At 40.9% G+C, this 19544-nt stretch overlaps 2 protein-coding genes across 4 annotated transcripts; both read right to left on the bottom strand.

The window, feature by feature from the left end:
• Window positions 1-7021: 7021 nt before the first annotated feature.
• On the bottom strand, window positions 7022-12471 carry mapk12a (mitogen-activated protein kinase 12a). 3 transcript variants are annotated; one of them, XM_067500279.1, is made up of 12 exons: window positions 11982-12471; window positions 11085-11214; window positions 10839-10897; window positions 10636-10747; window positions 10512-10541; window positions 10258-10305; window positions 9925-10039; window positions 8906-8977; window positions 8659-8738; window positions 8426-8504; window positions 8158-8331; window positions 7022-7992 (listed from the first exon to the last, which is right to left on the bottom strand). In XM_067500279.1, the coding sequence occupies exons 1-12, from the start codon at window positions 12098-12100 to the stop codon at window positions 7925-7927; spliced, it is 1086 nt and encodes a 361-aa protein (XP_067356380.1). In that variant the 5' UTR covers window positions 12101-12471; the 3' UTR covers window positions 7022-7924. The 3 variants fall into 3 exon arrangements, with proteins under 3 accessions (XP_067356380.1, XP_067356381.1, XP_067356382.1); XM_067500280.1 differs by having other exon boundaries at window positions 12011-12470; XM_067500281.1 differs by lacking the exon at window positions 11982-12471 and adding an exon at window positions 11418-11967.
• A 339-nt stretch (window positions 12472-12810) lies between these two features.
• Window positions 12811-19141, bottom strand: selenoo1 (selenoprotein O1). The gene is made up of 9 exons (XM_067500278.1): window positions 18506-19141; window positions 18053-18256; window positions 16936-17113; window positions 16506-16636; window positions 16057-16334; window positions 15771-15939; window positions 14611-14796; window positions 14209-14365; window positions 12811-14024 (listed from the first exon to the last, which is right to left on the bottom strand). The coding sequence occupies exons 1-9, from the start codon at window positions 19057-19059 to the stop codon at window positions 13800-13802; spliced, it is 2082 nt and encodes a 693-aa protein (XP_067356379.1). The 5' UTR covers window positions 19060-19141; the 3' UTR covers window positions 12811-13799.
• Window positions 19142-19544: the final 403 nt, after the last annotated feature.

Below are 19544 nucleotides of genomic sequence, written 5' to 3'. Positions count from 1 at the left end.
GTACTCAATTGGCCTCCACTGTCACCAGATCTCAATCCAATAAAGCACATTTGGGATGTGGTGGAACAGTAGATTCTCATCATGGTTTTGCTCCCGACAAATTTTCAGCAACTGTCTGATGCTGTCATGTCAATGTGAAACAGAATCTCTAAGGAATGTTTCCTGCACCTTGTTGAATCAATGCCACAAACAATTAGGGCAGTTCTGAAGGCAAAATGGACTCAAACTTGGGATTGGCAAGATGTACCTAATAAAGTGGCCGGTGAGTGTATTACTCTGCCATACACCTCTGTTTTTCTTTCTCACAGGAGAGCTTCCTCTCTACTTAATATAAATCATTTATTTGTCCAGCCAACAACTGCAGCCTATGTCAGCAAACAGAACAACCCTGGGCAGGGAAATATGTCTCTCCATATTTCAGAGAGATTATTTTTCCAAATCATGTCTCTCTTTTACCACAGTTTCCTCTGCTTCCCTTGGTCAATGACAGTAAAGTTTGCTTAGACAGCAGTTACACAACGTGTTGTATTATGTAATAACGCCCTTAATACTTATTGGTGCAGGAACTAAATGTAACATGAGAATAACAGAAAGAAAGTATAATATTTATATATACACACACTTTATTGATGCCATGGGAAACAGCTGCACGTGTTTGATGGTGCTGCTACAGGGTTTTCAGTATCTTGTCCAAGAACAATTTGGCGTGACCAAGACAAACCAGGATCTAAACCACCAATCCTAACCCTACTGCTCTGCCAACTGAGCCTGGGCCACCTATTCTGTATTTTTATTAACTTGTGGTAACTAGATTTAGAAACTATGTCTGGTTTGGTATCTCCTGGCCATGTGGACAGACATGAGGTAGAGAGAGTAGGACTGCAGCCAATCCCTGTGCTCTGGCCACAGCACTCACTGGCATCTTTAAGAAAACAACTATAAAACAAAAGCTATCCCTAACACAGATGCTGACATTCCTCACTATCACCATCATCCCGCCTACCTTCAGTAAAAAGGGTCTGTTCTGTTCTCTGCTGCATGTGCATCTACGAGAGTTCCCCTAATTCAGCCAGGATGGGTTTTACTAAGCGGAGAAAACGCAAGTATATGCGTTGCCCCACTCTCACAGTATAGCTGTACAACTGAAAGCAATCATCAGCCCTAAACACATCAAGCTGGACTCACACAATTTTGAAGGCTTATATAACTGACTTTAAAGGCTTTAACTTCTGGATACATTTTCATCCACCCTTGTGCGATAATGCCTGTTTATTTTTCACCCTTCACACAGGCTGTGTGTTTCACTTCATTCATACAAGAGAGCAGAAGAAAACACGTTTTAATTCCATTAGCAGAGGAAACAAAATCTGACCTTTACTCAGCTTGTAGATAAGTATTTAAAATCTGGATAACATTATGTCTGATATTGTAAAACTTAGTTATATAAGGCTAGAAGGTGGGAACTTTAAAGCAAATGCCTGTTTAATTTCCTAATCTTGCCTTACCTTCTGCTTCCATCCACTTCCTGCTCCATCTGCATGGCATTACAGGTTCTGGCTAACCTTGATCCAGACTCAGAACCAGCTCCCCTGGATAAAAAAATAATAGAGACCTGACTTCAGAGCAAAGGCCAAATCGTGATTCAGCTGGAGCCTTTGTCGTCAATAATTTTTCACACATAGTGAAGGATAAACTGTGAGCCTCCTAATGACGTCATGGCTGAGGTCATGGCTGAGGTCACAGCTGAGGTCTTGTGCTCAATTGACTATAAATTCAATCAAGATTTGTCATCCGCGTCTGGTGAGACTGTTGTTCAAGTCATCTTCTGTAATGCTTACTTTAAACCTATAGTGAACTTACCTGCAGGGAGTCTTAAGGACACATGCATCATGTGAATGTAGGCTGGGCTTCTTGCATGGTTGATGATAAGAGAACAACACCTTTATTATTCCCCCCATGCAGGCAGAAAAAGAAACTGATACTACTAAACACGAGGAGAAACTGCAGAATTGTATTATGCAACATGATTGAGAATTATTTTTCACAGTGAAAGCATGTCACTGTTGGAATCTGGCTCAACATAATAAATTTAAGCTGCTGTTCTCTGGCTGTGAGAGAAGTAGAATAGCATAGCAACTACAAATTTTCATAGCCGCCTTTAAAAGCATGCATTAGGCACTGAGCGTTTGCTCTCTAGTCACTATTCATTTGACACTTGCGTACTTACTGTTACTTAACTGCTAAGGTTAAGTGTGCACCGAAAGGATTTTGTCCTCTGAGGGCTAATGGAAGTGCTAGAAGCAACTTGAAAATGTGTCAGAATAATTAAATTGCTCTGCTCACACAAATGTCAAGGTGTTATTGTTCTAGGAATATTTTCATAGCTTTGAAGGGGAAGAACTTTTACACTTTATTTGACTTGACTTAGATTTTTGCTTGCCTTGTACCTCACTTGTAAGTCGCTTTGGATAAAAGCGTCTGCTAAATGACTAAATGTAAATGTAATGTAAATATATTTCATCTGCATGGCTTTAAAAAAACAACTTAAGAAAAATATACAATTTTTATTGTAAATATTTTCTAAATGTGCCTGCATCAAACAGCGATCGCACAGAAGGCAGTAGAGAAATGTGCTCTTACTAGTAACGATAGGAATATTACATTATTAAACATGTATTAAATATTAGATTTCTGTGTAAAAATCTAAGGATTTCAATCAAGGTTAGGGAATGTGTAATATTTAAAATATTTGTTGTATAACCTTCAATATGGAAAGGAAGTAGCGATCAATTTTATCCTCATTCTTAATTTGCTATAATGAAATGCATTGATATATTTATAAAATAAAAAAAACAGTAACTTTCTTACCTTCCAGCAGGAAGCTGTTTTTCCACCACTGGCAAGCACAAATGTAATTTTACTCCTTAAATCGCTGTACATTATTTTTTCCTATGGTAATTCAGTCTGGGTGGAATGTTTGATTATAGTGGTAGGAATTTCCATCAATTGCAAGTATTTGAGTATTTGGGGAATTTGTGCCTTTATTTTATAGGTCATAGCAAGGAGTAGACAGGAAACATAAGGAAATGGGGTGTGACATGCAGCAAAGGTCTCTAGGCAGACTAAAACCCAGGATGCTGGAGCTAAATGGCACCCTAACATTCAGCTATCCAGGTGCAAATATTTCAGCTATGATGACAAAAAATTAGGTGCTTCTTAGATGTACAGGAACTATTAAACAACAAGCTGTGCCCTGCAACCTGAAGCCAAGCTAGAGTTATAAGTATTGGCTCAGCAGCTGGCTCCCATTGCTCCTGCAGGTCAGAGGAGCGTGAGTGCTTTCAGCAGCGTAAAGCCTTTCTAAATGTGACACACCAAAACCCCACACATCAACACATCACAGATGGACACAGAGTTGTCCTGGGAGAGGGAGCACAGTCTTTGGTATGCACTCTTTGCATTGCATATCCCACAGAAGTCTTTAAACAGAGTGTGGAAAGCTAATGAATGAGCTAATGTAAACTAAACTGCCCCTTCTGGATGAGATAGACTCTCCCTTGAGCTTTCTGCATGTCTTTCTTTTCATCTTCCCTTCCTTTACTTTCATCCACCCATCGTCTCCCACTAGTAATCTGACATCTCCATGCTCTTTGTTCCAATCCCCTGCTCTTCCTCTGTCTTATTATTACTTCTTCAGTCTCCCAGTATTTAGTTCACCCACCCAAGTCCTGGTGCCCCTCCTGGTGGGCTCACCAGCTCTGTGTGAGCCTGTTGAATTTCCAATATAGTTTACCTGGCATGTGCTGCTATTTTGCTGAAGGGTCCCGTAGACACATGTGCTTCTGTATAGTACATCAAGATCAACAGATACAGTACAGGCTCAGGCACGTGCAAAAGCAGAAAAAAACTTTGTGAGGTGTCGGGTGTTCAAGTTAGACAGAAACCAAGACAGAGAACACAATAATGTGCTGAGCCATGTGAGTCTGTGTATTGAGAGTTCTGCTTGACCTCCTTATACAAACAAACAAACAAACAAACAAACAAACAAACAAACAAACAAACAAACAAACAAACAAACACTGGGACAGAAAGACAAACGCAGTGGTTGTGAAGCTGAAAACTATAAACACAGAAATGTATATACTAAAGTAAACTAATAGAAAACTAAACCTTTTGTCAATCTTTGGAAGCGATTAAGTATAATTTCCTTCTCTTTTAAAAGTGGAAAATGTTTTTTCAAGCTGGACTTTTTGAACAGCAGTGTGTGCAAACCCCAAAATAAAACTTAAGCCACATTTGGTGCACAGCTCTACATTCTTTTCTTGCTGTTTAGCTGCAGAAGCATGTGTCAAAATTATTATTATTTATTTATTTTTGCTCTCATCCAATATACATCTCCTTTCTCTAAAAACTTCCCTGACACATGTAGCCATGTATAGGGAAAAGCAGACATCTATAAACTTGTCACAGAGCTGCAGCAGTAACACAGACTCAAAGTGACATCTGGAACTAAGCACATGGGGAGTCACATGGGGAACATTATGTACATGTACCCTGATGTGTAAAAATATAATCCATGTAAAAGTCTTGAAAGACAACGGCATTCAGCAGTTAGTTGATTTTCACTTCCACTCGCGGTAAAAATCTAAGCAATTTATCTTCACTGAGCCCAGTTTATTTGATCTCCAGCAAGGACGTGACAACACAAGTTATTTGGAGAATAACCACCATCACTGATGATGCTCTGTCGATGTGGTTCATTTCAATTAAAACTGATGAACTCAGATGGAAATGAAGAGCTTTAACAGTGACAGCCTTGGCTCCTATTTATGAAACCATTAGCTATCAGAGTTCCTGCTGTGAAATAAATGAAATCCACTAAAAAGTTTCCAAGCTTTGACACTGTTAAAAATCTCTCATACACAGCAACTAAAAATAGCTCTGCGCAGTGTTCAAGGTAAAGGATCGCAGCAAAGACAGTGTTGATCCACTCACCAGGGTAAGATTCACAGTGATATGCTTTCCTCAATCATATAAAACAAACACTGGTATAAGTAAATTCCACTTGAAGAAAAGAGATTGACCCAAGTCAGATCAGTGTTTGGGCATCGCTGCCATTCCACACTTACTCCCCACTGAGTCAGTATAATCTCAAATGTATGGAAGTGCGTGTACTCAACTGTGCACGCCATTTGGTATCTGTGTATCCACACTTGAACTCTACACTGTATTTGTGTGTCCGAGGAAATATGCTGCTTGAATTCAATGAGCTCTGAAAACAAACCGCAGGGTCAGAAAACAAGACAGAGTGAGGGAGTCCATCTATGTGTTTGTGTGCGAGAGGTTGTGGGGTAAAAAATGTGCTTTTCCCTCTTTTTTCCTGTCTGCAGTGGGAACAGAACTCTCTGACTTTTCAGTGAACTATCAAACAGAGCAAGCACCCCCATCCCCCTTAATACGTTTGTGTGTGTGTGTGTGTGTCTGTGTGTGTGAGTGAGTTGAGGACACAACATGCACCATGGGTTTGGTTTGGAGAAGCCCAGGGCCAGAAAGGAAGCTTGTCCTCTGGGGAGTCACCCTTGGGAGTGAAGGATCTGGAGGTTACTCAAGACAAGCTTGTTAAATTCAACACCCACCAGTCGAGAATGCATGTGGAGATATGAGCAGAATCAAAAAGCAAACTTTAGAAGCTTTCTGCAAGAATGTTTAAACATGTGTTCATCAATCATAATACAAAAAAAAAACATTGTCAGTGTTTTTTGCAAATAGTACATCCCCACATCTACAACTAAATCTGGGCTTATGACAATGCTAATGACAATGCTTACACACAGAGGTTGTAGAGTGCAATGCTGTCATTGTTGACTGTCTTTTGAGCATGATGCCATTTGATAATTCACATTCAACATAAAATCCGGCTGAGTGGGAGGGACACAGGAATCCCTTTAGTTTTTTGACATGAGGATGAACTTAAGCACATTCAACAGCTCTAAATGTCTGTATTAAATGTTTTGCCAATCCATACAATTACACAGGAGAAAATTTTTAAAAATATGTATCTGCTGGTGGAGTTGGAGAAGTCAGGGAATTTCTGGACATCCCCTGGGGACCTTAAAAGAGGATAAATGCGATGAAACCTCCCTCTGATTTCCCCATATTAAAATATTTCTTTACTTCTAGCTGAAAAATGCCTCCAGATGACATCACTTGGAGGAACCTTCAGTTCAGATTATGTTATCTTGTTGCTCGTACTATGGAGTTTGTAATCATGGTCAGCCTGCTCCTTCAGATGACATCACCTGGATGTTTTTACAGCTAGACATATTTGCAGAGATATATTTTAATATAGGAATGACAGAGGAAGGTTTAAAAGCTTTAATGTTCATTTACACCCTAAACTAAAGCCATAGAAAGCAGGTTGAAAATTGGTAAAGTCGCCTTTCAATATATGTAAAACATTTCATAGACATCTATTATCACCTGAGCTATTTCATCACAGAACCAAAGATAGTTCACTCGTAACAGTGGTGGTGACAAGACAGTGCTGTCTGAAGAGATACCAATTCAGCCTGTTTACATGCTGCCACCCAGTGTTAGTTTATAGGTACAGTGTGAAAAGTCCCTCCCTCCTTAAAGGGTTGGACAGCATACTGTATATACGGATATGATCCATCCCTTGGCTGCTTAACCAATACATGAAACTAAAATGCAGGATTCCTTTTTAAAATCCTGTCTCTTGTAAATCCCGGCAGCTTTACTGTAACACTCTTCTAAATTGTAACAGTACAACTTCAAGGACATGGTAGTATTTATAGCAGTATTCTTTTTTAATCTATGGCGTGTACAGTGACTCCTATGTAAATTAAATGGTTCCTTGTTGGCCTGTATTACCCATTTGCTTCCAGTGTTTAGACAATTTTGTACAATTTAATTTGTGAATTTTCTCTGTGCTCTCTGTGTGTGGCAGGGTTCAAAATAACAGAGTAAATGCGTTTGCGACAAAAAACACATGTACAATTGCTTCATTTTGAATGAGATTTTTTAATAAAAACTTTATCAGTAGTGTTACTAACATCAATTCTAAACTCAACATAGGACATAACTTTCGTGCAACATTCCGTTTAAACAAAAACATTATTTTTGTGTGTATTTTCATGTGAGTGCATACCCTGCTGGGATTGATTTCAGATGATCAGTAGCTCAGCAGTATTATGTCATTATCATTAAGGCCACATGGAAGATTGATGAGGTTACAGCACACAAACACACAGACATACATATTCACAAAGGCACATTTGAAAGAGTCTTGGGGAGAAATAGTTTAAAAATGAAATATTATTACTGTGAATCAAATTAATAAATATTTTATTTATTCATAATGCAATGATTATCAAATGACAAAGATACAAATGATACATCAGACAATGGGTGGTAGCAATTCTACCAAATATTCTCACTAAAAATATTTGGTAGAAATTTCTCTCTTTTTAGGAAAATTTCTATTTTCTATTAAATAAAATGTGATCTGCAATTTCTTGATTTGTATTTGGAATTAATGTATGTAAACCACTCTGACATAAATTGAAAATGAACTTGGATAAGCAGGTCAAATAATACAACCAATTTTCAATGCATGGTCATGGTCGTTTTGTTACTTAGTTACAAAATATATTAATATTATGAGACTTAAATCAGTTATGAAAAAGTGAGTTTGCATCCTCATCACTGTAGTGCTCAAAAGCTCTAACGATAGATTTAAGAATTGAGCTACTTGGGCCAAAATTATGCTGTCGAATTCCAAATTTTTTGACAACAATGACAAATCCACAAGTGGGAGGTCGTTAAAATTGTGATCAGAGGGTTTTAACAGTTTAGATCAAGACACAAAGACTTTGTTCTGGCTGTGTAGTTAACTCTTTGTGCTCTACAGCGAGGTTTCCTTGGACTCTGGCACAACTGGCTTAAAGTTCAAGATCTCTGTGAAGGTGTGACCTGAAGGAAGAACAGCCAGACACTGATCAGTGAAACATACATAACAGCTCATCCTGTCTTATGCTTTCTCCCTTTGCCCTTTTTACTTCTAACATTACATCCTCAATTGTTTACTAATTTTTATGGCTGCAGCACACAACTATCTGTCCTTCCCTTTATCCTTACGTTTCCAGTGGTCCAGTGGCAGGTCTGTGTTGTCTAGCGAGTAGTCATATGGCTTTGGTTGTGTCTCCTCCTCTGGCTCTCTGAACTCATCGAAGTAAGGCAACATTAGAGCCTCTGCAGCAGTTACCCTGCTCTGTGGATCCAGCAGTAGCATGCACTCTAGCACTGACACAGCTGGGGAAGGAGGGAAAACAGAATGAGTACAAAGTTGAAACAGAAAAGTTAAAATAAAAACACTATATATTTTAAAAGTCTATGCATGAGCTACCTTGTGGATTAGTTGTGCACAACACCTTGTGGAGGTCTTTCTTTTCCACTTTTGGAAGACCTCTGATGTAACATCTGGCCTAGGGGAAGAAATCTGTGCTTTTAAAAATGTATATTCATTTGTGTGTGAGGTTTATGTATGTTAACCTACTGATATAGTTACAGTATAATGCCAAACTAAATTGAAAGAGTGCATCTTTAAATTCCTGCATGTGTTGCATAGTCTGCACTCACATCTTCAGAGTCTAGTTTTGAAATAAATTCCTGTGTTGGTGTTCCTGTGATTTTCATGATTTCAGTCAGCTGATCTAGATCTGAGGAGATGGGGTCAAGGTTCCATGATGCACACTCGGGGTAATTATTTCAAATAAATTAAGGAGAGAATTGAGTAATTCTGCAAACAAAACAAATCAAATACATTCCACTATATTTTCACTCTATTAAAGTGTTTAAGGAAAAGGTTGGAAAGATAAAAGGATACGGTCATTGCCTTTGAAAAGAGGTTTCCCTTGCAGCATCTCTGCCATGATGCAGCCAACAGACCAAATGTCCACTGAAGAAGAGACAAACACCCACAGTTAAAACTCCAAATACCGTAAAGACTTAATCATAGGGCCAGCAGTGGCTCAGTTGGTAGAGTGGTCCCCTACTGACCATAGGGTCGGAGGTTCGCACATTTGACCACAAGTCACAAGTGCCCCTGGCCCCGACACTGAACCCCTAACAGCCCATCCCCATCCTTAGCTGTCCAGTGCCGTTCCCAACCCTAGTAGAAAATTAGGGAGGGTTCCGTCAAGAAGGGCATCCGCCGTAAAAACTGTGCCAAATCAACATGCAGACAAATGATCTGCTGTGGTGACCCTGAACTCACGGGATAAGCCAAAAGGAAAAAACAAAAAACAAAACAAAACACAAAAGCGTAAAGACTTAATCACATTGGAAGCCAGTAACCATGATTTCCCAGACAGCATCAGTGTTATTAGGTTGCTGCAGTAAGAGAGCGCTGCCTAGCGTGTAACTCTTATTTCTATTTGCCTTCATTGAACCATATCTCCACTTTGACTCAAAACATGGTTCAGCATTGTTTAAAAAATGTTTTATCCCCTCAGCATGCTGTAATTTTATTAGGTGTATGTTACCATTGTATTACTAGTTTGTTTTCGTTATAGACCCATTTTTCACAATAATAAAAGATATATCAGAGTAACAGACGAGGAAAAATGTCTCTCCTGACTGCAAATTCAGAAGACCAGAATGCATTACAACCACAAGACATTTTAGAAAATATAAGTAAGCAACAAGACTCAGCCTGTTCTAGTGAGGTTATAAATGTCAAAGCTGAAGCAGTAGCTCTGAGTTGAGCGGAGAACACAAAATAAACTAATTCAACATCATAAAATAACACAAGGTTTAGGTGCTAACGAGGGGCACTGAAGGTGACACACTGATGAAAGACGACAATTTGAAAATGTGTTTTTCATTTAATTAGGTCTCAATTACCAGTCTGGGTGTAGTGCATCCAGCTCAGGATGACCTCTGGGGCTCTGTACCAGCGAGTCACAACATACCCCGTCATTTCACTGTCTGCCTGCCGTGCCAAACCAAAGTCCAAGATCTGACAGAACATGCACAGAGACATTGCAGAGTTATACAAAACAAAATGAACAAGTCTGACTTTGGCACATTACTTAAAAATAAAAATGTGACACTGAAATTGTGGGCAAGTCCGCATTGATGATTTTACTATTACAATTTTTTCGTATGTTCAAAATTCAACTGAAGACACCTGGTAGATTGTGTTTGTTTGAGTTATCAGGGTGTGTCCAACTGTACCTTGAGCTCGCAGTCTTGGTTGATGGCGAGGTTTCCTGGTTTGAGGTCCTGGAAAAATGTACATTAATAAACAAACCATGATTGCGACACTGTGTATGTAGCAAAAATGCAAGAGGGAAACTAAAATCCAGTCATAACAGGGTAATATAAAGAAACGGCAGCTGTGTTTTCAATTAGATAAGATCGTGCGAATGCAGTATTTATCTCACATTTATGTGGTGGAAATATAAATACGTATTAAAAACCCAACTTACTCTGTGAATTATACCAGTAGAATGAATATACTGTAGATAATAAGAGTATAACATGGATTAATTCAACAGAACAATTGAGCTCAAGTGATAAAGCAATAAACATGATCAAAGCAGAGGCCTCTACCTTCAGCCCTCTGAGCATCTGATAAACCAAATATTGAATTTTTTCTTCAGACAGCCTTTGCATTTTCATCAGCTTCCCTAGATCTGTCCCCATAAACGGCATCACTAGATAACTAAAAGAAGAAAACAACCATATGAGGAGGAATTTTTCATGCAAGTTGTAGACATGTTGTACAATTTAATACCCTAATCAGCTTCACTTACAAATCCTGGAATCTGTCCATTGACAGGTCAGCAGTGAAAACATCTAACAGGCCAATCACCTGGATTGAACAGAAATATACGAAGGTAGGGACACTGTTTTACTTTTTGGGTTATTTTAAATTAACATGCTTTTTAACCATAAATGTTTAGTGTTAAAACTCAATCTAGTCATTATGTTACACTGAAACAGCCCAGCTTTTCATGAGGACATGTTGCTTAACAGCTATTGATTATGTCATGTCTCACATTTTCATGTTTCATGTGTTTGAGAAGCCTCAGCTCCCTGTAGGCCCGCTTGGCAAAGAGCTCCGACTGGAAAGGTCTGTAGAGCTTCTTGATTGCCACTTTGACTCCTTTTCTGCTGTCCACTGCTGAGCTGAAAGAATAAACCACAGGTCGTGAAAAAGACAAGCTGACGAGCAACATGATCTATGAGGAAATGTGAGCATAATCTGGTCCAGGAACTTCCCTGAAATCAGGGGAAAATGATATCACTATTCCCTCTGACCCTCTATGAGATATGAGATGCTATTGAGAATGATTTTTGTCGTCAATTGAAACCTGTGCTTACACACACACCGTGTCTTTCAACTTTTCTTTATCTGCTACAGCCAGCTTGTCTGTAGCACGCAGGTCCATCTCCACATTGTACTCGACTAAATTGTGACCCAGTGATGTGTTACATGCATGTAATGTTTTATCAAGTTGCTTTCACTGCGTTGGGGCGGTGAAGTAACCGCCCCCAGAGTTAATCAGTGATAACAAAGGGGCCGCGTGCTGCGCGACGCACGAACGGTGCTTAAACAGCAGCTTTTCATTGTTGTGATTTAGGTAAACGTGGGTCAGTGCATCTCCATTCACCCACCACCACCTCACCAATTTATGAAATTAGAAAAAGTCAGAAAAAGCAGGGATAATTGTGGTCAAGTGATTTTATCGTGCGAGCGTCTCCATCACATGAGGAAGTGAAGCAGCATGTGTTGTACACGGCGCACGGAGATTTTGTCTTTTGTCTGTCTGTGGCACAGTGCTGCTGCCCGTGTGGCACCATCTGTTCTGACCGCGTCTCTGTCGCCGTGTTCCACCTAAAACAGCAGTGCGACCACAGTAAAAGCTTTTCGTAGTTCCGCAGGTTTCACTTACCAAACCGTACCGTACGCCCCGGTCCCCACCTGTTTCAGATCCCGGTACCGCTCCGGTACTTCCCACGAAGTTTTGTTGATTTCTTGACGGTAGTACCCAGGTCTGAGTCGCTTTGTCATGTTACCTACTGGAATAAACAATTGACTGCTCTACGAGAGGTTGCTCTTTGGTTGTTTGTCTCTTCCGACGCTACACTCCCAGATCCCACCTATGCGCTCACGCTCAATCATTGCGCAGCTCTGGTTGCCAGAAGCTCGGGACGCACCCTGAGGTTACCACAGCCACTCCCGAGTTCTGCCTAAGGGCTACAACAATAAGGTAGAAAGCAACCTGGAATGTGACTCGAGTGTACGGGCTAACAACACGACCATAAAATGGGCTGGCAGGTGCGCACAATTTGAAGTTGGCCAAGCGCTTTGACTTCCTCAGCTTTGTGCAGCGGGTAGGGTGAACAAAGACATGTTGGAACGCAAGTGTTACTGACGCACAGAGGGGAAGAAACCCGTTTCTGCAGCACCTTGGTGTAGGCGTAAATTGTGGTTACACAAATTCTAGCTGCGATCACGTTTCCAGGAAATACAACACAAAATAGCTTTGGTTTCATAAACAAAGTGGGAATTTTACATTGTTTCAGCGATGGCGGTGGTGACACTTAAAGTTGCTTATGTAACCATGGAGCAATGCTTAGTTCCACTATTAGTTTATGAAACATACGTGGAGGTGGAGTAAAAATAAAAAGCAGCTATGATAGGTATGCAAAATACAGCGACACAGTAGCTAACGACGGCTCGATTTATTAAGGTATGTTAAGGCTTTAACAACTCAGGGAACCACACATTTAGTTTATTTTTAACCAAAAATACATTTCTGAAACAATGTAATTTTATGTCCATTACTACTAATCTGAATTCATCCTGAGTCAAATCAAGCAGTCATTGCTGCTGGTCCTATGACCTTTAAAAAAAATCACGAATGGGTATGTCTTGTTTTTTTTCCTTTTACTAATCATGATTGATTGTGTAACAATAATCCCACAATCTAGTGCAAACTTCCCCCACTGAACTAAAAGAGTCAAATATGTACTCCCTCCCCCCCCCCCCAACTCTACTCCAATAATTGTCTGAATACTTAATGAACAACAGACACCAAAAAGTATTAAAGTTATGCTTTTGGCTCTGTGCATATAAAGTTTTACTACGTGTCAGAAGAAGATGTTTTCTCTTATAAGAAAATATATTGTGCATGTTTATCTACTGCGGCATATTAGTTAAAGTGCAGTCTCTCTCTTTCAACTACAAACACACACCATATTTTTTGGTATGCTGAGGCAACTCTCTACATGTTGTCAGACTCAGACCGGTCACTTGTGGGAGGACTTGTAGTCTGAGACGTCATTAATAGCTAACTAAACACCAAACAGACAGGGAACACATTATCAAATTAATTAAAATTCCTCTAATGTTGATGATAAAACCAACTGCAACATGTTTCAAGCTGTAATATCAAGCCAGAATATCACACAAAGCCATTTCACGCAGGATGCGAAGCTTCTCCAGGCATGGCAGCACCATATTTGTCATTAAATGCTTTTCTACCACCAAACTCCACTCATTCCCTGTCTGCTTTGTGTCAGGTAGGTTGCATATGGGATGTCGTGCCTCGTGCTAACTTCGCTGATGCTGCTGCCTGCCAAACTGATAGAGAGTTGTACAGTGACTAAAAAAAAGTCAGCAGTGACTAAAGGTACAAAATTATAAACTGTAAGACCAGTAAACTCTCTTGTCATTTAAAGCAGGCAAGCTAATGCTCAGGAAGTTTTTATGAAGATCATGTGACACAGATTTCATGAGCCCAAGCAGGGGGCTTGCTGTCATAAGGAACGGGATTTCTGGTTGAAGAAGTAGATGCGGCCTCTTGTTGTGGCTCCTCTCCTTCATCTCTCTCTCCCTCTTCGGTTGTGCCGCCCCGGCCCACCCAAGCGGGAAGCTCCAAACCAGGCTGTGCAGAAAAAGGCCTCTGCAGAACCGTGAGGACACGTTGGACCTAAAGCACAGAGAGTGAGTGAGAGTGAATTGAGTGAGTGCAACTTTAGCTCATTCTACTACTCATTTTGAAAATAACTTAATTTTTTTCCAACCAGATGCGCAACAGGCTGAAATCAAGTAACACTGACATTGGAGTATGGAGAATTAAGATTAAAGTAGTGTACAGTGGGTTTGACCCTGACCTCAGAGAAGTCTCCATTCTCAGCAGCTTCTATAGCATTCTGGGCAATGTAGTTCCTGAGTACTACGCGAGGATTGGTGCTGTCCATCACCCTCACCCTCTCCTTCTGCACGGCCTGCACATCGCTCTGGCCCTCCAACTCCCGAGCCAGACGCTTCCTGTGGCAGCGATAACAAAAACCACTCAGACGGTTACGGTAATGGAACAATGTTAGACTCATCCCCCCCATTTCCTTTTCTTTCTCGGAGTCTACCGTTTTTTATCAGTAACACTTCCCACCCATCCCTCTCCGCCCCTTAAAAACTCTCATCCAGTCCATGTAGTATCCCCACCACATGCTCGTTTTTTTTTTGTTCATTAATTTGTTTAGATACAGTATCTTGCCTTTTTCCCTCTGTCTCACCTATAGTGTTTGATCCAATTTGTCCACTCCTCAGCCTGTTTGGGTTTCAGCTCTTCCTGACTGGTCTCCATCAAGTCTTTCAGTCTGCTGAGTCTCTCTAATTGCCTTGCTATTGTCATCCTGTCTGAGATCATCTGGAACAGTGCTGGATTACTCTGAACCATAGAGAGCAGCATAGCCAGTTCGCTATTAACATAGGAAACAACAGTTATAACTTTTATAAGCATGTTGGAGAAACCAGAGGACCAGTGTAGCCAGGGCAGGTTTTCTCTATTGATATATATCCAAATGGAAAACAGTATGAGATAAACACAGACATGACTAGCTTTATTTTACACTTACTTCTACTGTCAAAGTTTACATACACCCCAGATCAAGCCTGGGTAGACAATACTATAAGATATCTCAATGATAGGATGCACATGATCACATGATTTTTCTTTTATCTACTATCCAGGTGTTTAAAATAATAACATATGTAAATACCAATAGTGGATGTTGGAAGCAATAATGTAAAAACCATGTCAGCTTGAACATAATACAAATGTTTTGCTGTTCTTAAAACTTACATGAAGGCTACAACAAGTGTAATATTAGTTCTATGGATGGCAGTAAAACTATGTGAATTGGACACATTCTTGTGCACAGGGAATCCCGGGGGATTCCCAAAGTGTCCTTGAACTGAACCTCAAGTTGCTCCCAGTGGGTCAGGTTAGCACAGTACAGTAGCCACCGCCATCTGTGTGTGTGTGAATCAGAAGCAACACTGTAAAGCCCAAGATAAGCAACCGTTTACTAGTAACATGGCATTTTATACTGGCTAGTGTGTAAGACGCAATTTTGAACACATGGTGGCGGCAAAGTAAAAGTCAGGAATGTGGATTAAACTTCTGGGGACATCAAAGTTCCGCTGCAAATTTAATTTAAATGTGGCTTTTAATGTTTGATCAAAGATAACGTACAATATGTCAAAGTGTTGGGTCATGAGAATATTTGATCTTACAGTGGTACGAGGAAAAGGGTCATAAATAAAATCAAGAATGATAGTAAATTAGGACTAATCTACTATCAGTCACTCTGAAATGTTAACTATGCTCTGTTTGAGTATTAAATATGAGAACTGGGTGTGTAGGTATAGACACTTGTGCTGGCTGACTCACCGTGGATCCATAGTGGGTTTGTTAGCAGCCTTGAGCTCCTCTAATGAGGCGCACTTCTCCAACAAGAGGTCTGCTGCTTGTTTGACAATGTTCTCTTCTACCTCACTTTCTCCATCAGTGGGACAGGGAATCTGACTCAAACTGCGGAAGGTGTTGGTAAAGTCAGCACCTGCAGGAGAGGCACAGGGAAGATTACTGTATTGATGTAATTATAAATTGTATTTACAAACATGTTAGATGAAATAGTCTTGGAATCATGTATAATGATTTATTACTCTCATCCTACCTGTGTTGTGCATGGTCTGCAGCAGTTCAGTGATCAGGATTTCATCCTCGGACTCCTCCTTCTTTATTAAGCCCAGTTTCTTCCTCATGTTGTCTAGGTAGAATTTATTATACAGACCCAAGTACTCATCCATAACAGCTTCGGCCCGGTCCCGTGGTAGCTCTGGAGCAAGAGCCTCTGCCAACTTCACTAGGTTCCACCTGCAGATAGCTGGCTGGGCCTGGTAGGAGTAACGGCCAGAGTTGTCGGAAGCATTGCAAATGAAATCTGGATCAAACCTGACAGAGATAAGGTAAGTTCATTTCTTTGAAGTATGATGAAGATGTATAGCAGGCTCCAGCACACTACAGTGGGATATAGTTTGACTTAATAATTAAATAATCATAGTCGACCATCAAACTAGTGGATCAATCAGGCCAACTGGTCATAAAAATCTGCAAATGCCTCACCTGTCCATAAAACCATATGGACCATAGTCCAGCGTGACTCCCAGGATGCTCATGTTGTCTGTGTTGAGGACTCCATGACAGAAACCTACACACTGCCACTGCGCTACGAGACGAGCCGTACGAAGCATCACCTGCAAACAGGAAGAGAAGACTAAATCTCATATTACAGAGTGTTGAAGTATATGTCCAAAAAACAATTAAATGAGGAAAATGTCAAAGACAGTGGGACACAGTGACTCAGCTTATGCAGCCACTGAACAATTTACCGCAGATTAACAGAATAAGATGATCCAAACGTTCTTGCCTTCAAACTGTAATGGTGTAAAGGTGTTGAGTCAGCAACACACTGATTTTAATAAACCTTGTAGAACACTGAATTTTTACAACTATTGCCAAAGTGTTGTGTAACTTGTCACTCAGGTGCTCTGACCTCTCTGAAGAAAGCCACATTCCTCTCCACTCGGTCAGGGTAATTCTGCTGGATCTCAGGATAAAACATCTCAATGACGTAATCCATCATCTGACTTCGAATCTCATCATGCCCATAGCTGGGACCCTGACGGCCTGTGAATTCATCTGCCGGCTTAAAGATTTCAAAGGATCCAAACCTGTGCGCACACACACACAAACCCCACAGCCTGATACTACAGTTGTTAAAAAAAATTTTCAAACCGAATTTTAGAAATGTCTGTACATTTCTTAAAAAGAAAAAACTAAAATGATCACATTGGCCTAAGTAATCAGACCATTTACTCAATACTTTGTTGAAGCACTCTTGGCAGCAATTATAGCCTCAAGTCTCCGCTGCCATTCTTCTTTACAAATCCTCTGAAGCCTATTAAAGTTGGATCAGGACCGTTGGTGGACAGCCATTTTTAGGTCTCTCCAGATATATCCAGTTGAGTACATAAAGAGTTGTCCATAAGCCCCTGCTGTGTTATTTTGGCTGTGTGCTTAGGACTGTTGTCATGTTGGAAAGCCTAAGCTTAGTCCTGAGCGCTATGAGACAGGTTTTCATTGAGGATATCTCTGCACTTTACTCCATCCAGCTTTCACTCAATCCTGACCAGTCTCCCAGTCCCTGCTGCTGAATAACACCCCCCACAGCATGATGCTGCTGCCACCACCATGCTTCACTGTAGCGATGATATTGGGAAGGTGATGTGTGGTGCCTTGTTTCCTCCAGACATAATGTTTAGAATTAATGCCAAACAGTTCAATTTTGGTTTCATCAGAGAAGAAAATCTTTTTTCTAACACTGTGGGAACCCTTCAGGTGCTTTTTGTGTTTTGCATTGAGGAGAGGCTCAGTTTGGTCGAATGATCAGCTCTTTACCACTCCAATCAAGGTGTAGACACATCTCAGAAAAGATCGAGAGAAATGCGAGGCACCTGTGTCTTTCATGTGCTGTTGCAAAGGGTCAAAATACTACTGGCTATTGTCATATTTCAGTTTTTACTTTTTTACTGATTTGCAAAAATTTTAAAGTCCACTCGCCAGATGATCTGGGAACCATTGTTGATAGAATGAAGATTATATGCACTCACCTGAGGAAGGTGGGAGCAATGCGGAGCACCACAGAGCATCTTTCATGGCGAGGATTACCGCTGTAGTACACATCCCGGATGACCCTGCTGTCTGAGGTCACTATTGAACCTGCTCTGGTGGTGGGAATACCCAGGAAGAACATCGCCTCACTGCACAGGAATTCTCTTATACTGGAGCGTAGGACCTTACGACCATCTGCTTGTCTAGGGAGGACAGAACAGCCAGGTCATACAACACAGTAAAAACTAAAAATCTTCCTCATTGTGCTGGTAGAAGTTTTTCGGTTTCAACTGTATTGAGGTTTAATGGTTTTTCTGAAACTCATCTTCCCCTCTTTGCCTCAGTTCCATCGTCTTTAACTTTTTTCTTTTGTATTAGCAGTATAAGTGATTTTATGTTTAGAACAGTATCATCCGTGCCGAAAATACAAACTGTTTTTCTATTTAGTATACCTGGAGTAAGGAGTCAGTCCAGCACCTTTAACCTGAATCTCCCACCGCCCGCTCGGGTTTTCCCGGAGCAGTTCAGGATCTTGCCCGGGAGGCACCTTAACCTCCCCCAGGTAGCAGGCCGCCCCATCGCCCAGCTGCCCGGCGAACTGGCCGAACTGGTGGCCGCAGTAACAGTGTGCAGCGGGCTCGGATCCAGGCATAACTTTGGAGCCGCTGAGATACTCTGGCCCCAGCCGATCGTTCATGACCTCCTCTCCGTCCAGCCCCAGCAGAGCGAGGGCTTCATGCGACACAGCCACGAACCGAGGATTTGTTAGTGGCTGCGGCTTTACCCGGGAGAAACAGGCTCCTTTTACCTGCCGCACCCCCGGTTCATCGGACGGGTCCAGAGGAAGTTTCCTGAGGGCGACGTTTTCAAATTCGAGCCGCTCTAGCGCGGAACGGCTCAGAGCCAGACCCATGTCGTTCATCCCGACCGAGGCGAGGAGCCTGAACACCGAAACACCGGGGAGAAAGATGCCTGACGATCCCAGCCGAGCACCTAAACAAGCCATCCAACTACGGCCATCGGTCTGCTTCTGTTCACTTGCGCAGTTGCTAACTAGTTATTAATCCACAGGATGTTTGCAAGACAGCGGTGCAACATTGTTATTTTTCCGATAGAAAACGACAAACGCGGAACTAAATGGGCAAAATCCATCTTAAATACAAATTAAGATAGTGGGGTTAAGGTTGGGTAATAAGCTATAATAATATAATTCTTCTCGTTTATCCATATTCACAAATTTAATATGATTACACACACAAGTTTTGGCCACTCTGTTTAGAGGGAGCTAAAATTTAGAACCTCTTCTTATAATGCACTCCAGTAGGACTCTGTTACCCACTATGACCTCAAAAATAAACTAGATCTCAATAATAAAAAGAATAAATTATCACGTTTCTGACAGTTTCAGTTGAAAAACTGAGAAATTATAACATGAAAGTAGAATTCATGGCAGAGCTGTGTGTGTGTAATATATATATATATATATATATA

This window comes from Channa argus, chromosome 4, assembly GCF_033026475.1.
Source record: "Channa argus isolate prfri chromosome 4, Channa argus male v1.0, whole genome shotgun sequence".
Classification (NCBI taxonomy): domain Eukaryota; kingdom Metazoa; phylum Chordata; class Actinopteri; order Anabantiformes; family Channidae; genus Channa; species Channa argus.
Note: the sequence above shows the minus strand (reverse complement) of the source record. Positions and strands in the feature narration are given on the sequence as shown.